Genomic DNA, 5,751 nt, shown 5'->3' on the forward strand with positions numbered 1-5,751 from the left:
TTTATTATAATTTTTTGGGCGTTCTAGCACGTTTTTCGATTAAAAAATTACAAAATCATTTCGTCACAAATCGCGAAATTTACTCAAAAATGGTGTTATTTTTACTTTTTAAGATTGTGCTAAAAAAATTGTTCAAAAATACCATTTTTCCGTTTTAGGACGTTTTTTAGTCACAATCGCAATTATTTTGAAAATTTTCGTCAAAAATGAGGTAAACAATGAACAAACTATCACGAAACTAAAGTTATTTTTGCTTCTTTGAAGAGTTTAAGCATGTTTTTGAGTCAAAAAATCATCTGGTTGCTTTTCCAAACGTTTTAGCAGATTTTTCAATCAAAAGCACAATCAATAAGCCGAAAAATCATATAACTAATTTGAAAATGATGTTATTTTTGCTTTTTTCAAACATTTAGTTGTGTTTTTAAGTCTAAAACAAAGTTTTTTCTTTAATTTTTGCTAAAAAACATACCAAAACATTAATACATATACCAGACTGAATAAAAAACGACATAATTTATACTCTTTTCGAGCGTTTTAAAACATTTTTCAATAAAAAAACGCAACTATTTCGCAAAATTTTGTCAAAAGTACATCGAAAAGTAATTGAATTTAGTAAAAATAGTTATTTATTTATTTATTTAAAAAAACTTTAACACATTTATCCACTGTTTAGTCAACAATCCAAGTTGTTCATAACGCCTTTAGCATTTGGTAATTTCATTCTTAATAGACACCAACACTTGAACGTCTTTTTCAATAAAAGAATATTGCGATAAAAATTGTTTTAAAAGAAAATACCAGTTTTCAAAAAAATGTTACATAACACCTTTATCCACTCACCCCTTCAATTCAGAAAAAAACATCCTTCAATACAATGCACTCTTCCCTAACATTTCTTCAAGTTCACTACTCTAAACTCACAAATTTTCCACAAAAATTGTCATGGTTCGTTTTTGATRATAAATRTCTGTTTGTACCYAGATGTTACCCAGAGAAAAGGCTCTATCTTACCTAGTGGACCTATTCCGTGTCCGTTTGATTGATGCATGCGTATTTGAGGTCCTCCAGGTCCTTGATGACTGTGATAATTGTTGTTATCTGGCGACGGAGGATGCGGAGACGTCAGTTCCGAGCCTCCGTAAGGGTGGTAGTGAGGGTTCATAGCGGCTAGTGCACTGGCTGCCAGTTTGACGGTAATAGCGCCTTCAGAAGCGCTCACTGTTTATCACAAGAATCTATCCAAGAATATTCTCGCTGAATTGGCCGCCCACCTGCAACATAATAATCCTTCAATTTTAACTATCACTAGCCGAATAATAAAAAATAAATAAATCAAAATTCTTGCTGAAATTATTGTTAACGATATACATTGTTATGTCCATAATCGTAAATCTAGCCATAAAGTTACCATGGCTTGTTTATACGGTTTCGTTGCGAGCAAATTAAAAATAACGTGGTCCCGAAGAAAATAATACCAATATAACTCTCAATAATAACACCAACTGATTGCTGCAATATTATTTTCTCTCGGATAATTGGTATATCAACCTCATGTTTTGTATCGTCTATTTTTGAACGTGAGTATGATTTATGCTGTACAAAACCAAAGATATAAATCGGAAAAATTCATCCGACCAGACTTTTTCCTACCGGATTTATCCCCGGCAATGCATAATCAAATTACTTCTTCGTACGCTGTGAAATTAGCAACGAATATACAGAGGTTCATCATCAATGCTTTACTTCGAAAAAGGGGTTGAACGTTTCGCAAACGAACCGACTTGGGTTATTTACGTACAGTTCAAGGCTATATAATTTGTAGCTCCACTTACCAACATAATAACAGTCGTAAGATGGTTTACCTACAAACTTATATTTTAGAGGCAGAGATTTKGASTCTGACGCCAACTTCGAGACCAAACAACAACTCAGAGGCGGTTCAACTTGCCATCGCCACAGGTGGCRCAACGATAATGCAGAATTTTMAAAGAACTTCCAATTCCAAAATTTACTGTTGTGAGACCAATAAGTATCTAATGATTCAAACTATGTTCCCTTATCAATCTATACAGTATAAAAAAGGCGCCCGTGTTAACCCACACGTTATAAGTGATCTTTTATTAAAGACGAATTCGAAGACCAAAATTGGATTTGTGCTCTTATCAGTAAGATATAGATTTTCCTTTTAAGAAAAGAGAAATCTATATAATTATCAGTTTTAAAATAATTTCATTGTTAAAGTCTAGATTTTGATACTGTTGACGGTGTTCTTAAAAAAAAATGTAAAAAGTCTATTGAAATAAACTTTATTGGATACTATTTCTTGGTTCCAAAGAAAATTTATCAATGTTGCAACATTGCAAATATCCTAGGATACAGAAAATGTCCAAGTAATATTCAATTATTGGAAACGGTAGCAACAAAAAAATCAATTTTCAATGTTGTTTGTTCTGTGAAATTTGAACGATTAAAGTCAAAAAGGTTTCCAAGATACGAAAAATACCTGAGCGAAATAGTTTTTTAGTAAAAGAAATTTGTGCAATATTGCCACTTTATGCTGTTTAAATTTTAAAAAAGAATCTATTTAGACTATTTTTGGAATGATGGTCACAATGTTTCAATAAAAAAGGACGCGCCTGTTTCAATCGTGGGCGCCTTTTTTTATCACCCTGTATACCACAGCCTAAACCGCTGGTGATAAAATTTTGAAAATTTCACAGTAGATACCTTTTATAATGTAGGCATCCACTAAGAAAGGATTTTTGGAAAATCAACCTCTAAAAGGGTTAAATGGAGAGATGAATTTGAAGGTTTAAAGTTATATCCATAAAAATTGGCRTTTAGCCTTTCGGTTAAAAAGAAAAAAATACGTATTTTAGGATTTTTCGAAATTCCACCCCAAGAGGGTTGAACAAGGGTGAATGGTAATTGGGCTTTCAGTTGAAAACAAAAAAACACGTGTTTCAGGATTTTGGAAAATTTCATCAAAGAGGTCAAAGAGGGGATGAAAAAATTTGTATAACTATTTATAAATCCGTTATTCTTGAAGTTATATTTATAAAAATTTGGATTTAGACTTTCGATTAAAAATGAAGAAACAGGTGTTTTAGGATTTTTGAAAATTCCACCTCCAAGGGAGTTAAACAGGGATAACAGTTTATATTAAAATTTGTCATTTTTAAAGTTAAATTCTTGAAAATTGGTATTTCGGGATTCGGTTAAAAATTAACAAAAACGTGTTTCAGAATTTTTGGAAATTCCACCCCCAACGGGGTTGAACAATGGTAAAATTTCGTAAAATATTCGTATTTTTAGTTAAGTTAATTTTATGAACATTGGTATTTGGACTTGCAGTTAAAAACCAAAAAACACGTGTTTCAGGATATTAGAAAAATCCATTTCCAAGGGGYTTAAACAGGGGATGAAAATMTGTATCAAAATTTGTCATTGTTAAGTAATATCCATAAAAATTCGTCCACTTTGATCCATAAAAATTGTTATTGGGCTTTCTATTCTATCAAAACACAACAATGGGCATCTAAGGATTGATTTTGTCTAATATTTCGATTAAAATGTATTCATAATTCATAAAAATTGTAATATATCTATTAAAAGGCAATTATCCCCGATTTCAATTACAAACAGACCTTGGCGATGGTATCAGTCGAGTCGATATATTCTCGTAGCATGAGAAAGCTATAAGCTCTTAGATGATCTTAATCAAATAGTGAATTAATCTTCATTAAAAGTAACTTAGGAACCATATAATGAACAATTAAAAGGAGCCGCCTCTCGTTTTCCTTCCCGCAAGTTTATACTTTGCTTCAAGATTTCAGTTTCATTGGCGTAACAAGTGGGATCTCGAGAGATTTTGCTCAGCGCCTCTAATTCATTTTACTCCTTTCMTCTTTTTTATTGGAATTTACACAACGTTCCAAGGAAGGATTAGTTCGAATTACGGTAATAATTCCTCGTGTGACGAGTTAATTGCTTTGTAGGTGTCCGTCGAGGCGAATTTCATACGAAATTTAATTAGAACTTAATTTTTCGGTGTTAAAATAATATCTAATTTTCCTTTTTTTACGGACAGGGCGCGCTTTAAAAAGCAATTACCTTCCCCTACGCTGTAACATAATTACAGTTCCCTATTCGGAAAAAAATCGGTCCCTACTCGATAAAATAACCGTTCGTTCCCACCCCTAACTGTAATAATTTCTACACCCCGACCCTCATGGTTCAGATTGTAATGCAATATTGCTTATATTGTAATTCCCTACAATTTATGTTATTTAATCATACATACGCACAAGAATTATGAATCACCTTCAAATGGCTTGCGCCAAGACGTATTTCCTTGCTATTACGAGTAATAAGCCGATAAATCACCACTGAATACCCAAAGGAGAAAAATATTATTTTATTTGTGTCAACTTTAAATAAATCATGGCAATTTAAATCGAAAACGAAGAAAACAACACATAATCCTTGCAATTTTATGTGGCATTTATTTAGAAATTATGTTGCGGGGAAATGAATACATTGAGCTAACAGTGCAAGGCAGCATTCATTCATACAGGGTTGGTCCAAAAGTCTGGAAACGATTTTATTCTGATAAACTATCAATTTTTTTGGCAAATAAATTTATAGGTGTGCAAAGACTATAAAAATGCTATTTAAAAAAATTTTTGAACATTAATTAATTGTTTATACTTACGAGATAAACATAGCAACAATTTTTTTTTTAATGGAAACCTGGCACAATTTTTTTTTAGACAACGAGCTTGTAACAGGAATTGTTTCTGTGCAAAAAATTTTTGTAAACCTCCCACTTTTTTGTTAAAAAAATGTGTGACTTACAAGAATTAAAGAATTTTTTGAGTAAACTACCAGTTTTTTTGGAAATAAATTAATAAATGTTGTAAAGGAGCGATGCCAAAATATTTTTTATTTTAATTAATTGTTATACTTTTGAGATTACCATACTAATATTTTTTTTCTTAAATGTTACAATTAATGTTAAAAAAATTAGAAACTTTATCTGTTGTCAAAACTTTCTTCCACCGGCCAAGGGCTGGTCGGATAAGACCAGACWAAGCTGTAAGAATAATTGCACCAGAGACTAATAATGCAGGTAGAAATAGAAATATTTTTTTTTGGGTTTTGACAGAAACTAAACTTGAAAATGCAAAACATCTACTTTTTGACCTTTGAAAGTACTAAAAACGTACCTGAAAATAATTTGACTTAAAAAAAATAAAACAAAATCCGGAATTGTTTATTGCCGAGGAATTAAATAAATGCGGTATTCTTAAAAGATTCTAAAAATAAGTTTTTTTTTGTAAAAACACTTGTAATTTATCTCGAATTTTTTTTTTAATGTATTTTAAAACGGTATGGTRCCAAAAATTGAATTTTTTCAAAAATTCTAAAATAATACGAAATGGTTAGTCGGAGATAAAACAAATTCACAAATTTTCGCAATGTTTCGGATTAACCTTGGCAAAAAACGTGCACAGACACTTGAAAAAGACAAAGAAAATGTTACTTTTGGCTTAATTTAGAGATTTTTTTCCAGATTTAGCCAAATGACAAATTCAATTTTGAATCCTCTGTGAGTTATCTCTGGCCGCGTTTTGACAATATAATATTTTTTACATAAATTGGAACATTTTTAATAAATAATTTTGTACATTTATAAAATGCATAAACATATCTTTGTAAAACAATAAATAAAAAACCGTTTTTATTTAA

At 30.9% G+C, this 5,751-nt stretch overlaps 1 protein-coding gene across 5 annotated transcripts in view; it reads right to left on the minus strand.

The window, feature by feature from the left end:
- LOC123013396 (LIM domain transcription factor LMO4-B) overlaps positions 1–5,751 on the minus strand; it is a 189,831-nt gene that overhangs the window by 58,391 nt on the left and 125,689 nt on the right. For all 5 annotated transcript variants that reach the window (XM_044411886.1, XM_044411890.1, XM_044411887.1 and 2 more), the window contains one exon: positions 1,012–1,271. In XM_044411886.1, the coding sequence (XP_044267821.1) occupies positions 1,012–1,162 (151 nt within the window). In that variant the 5' untranslated portion in view covers positions 1,163–1,271. The remainder of the gene's footprint in view (positions 1–1,011; positions 1,272–5,751) is intronic.

This window comes from Tribolium madens, unplaced genomic scaffold (genome assembly GCF_015345945.1).
Source record: "Tribolium madens isolate multiple individuals breed KSU strain unplaced genomic scaffold, Tmad_KSU_1.1 Scaffold_96;HRSCAF=242;Tcas5.2_LG5, whole genome shotgun sequence".
NCBI lineage: Eukaryota > Metazoa > Arthropoda > Insecta > Coleoptera > Tenebrionidae > Tribolium > Tribolium madens.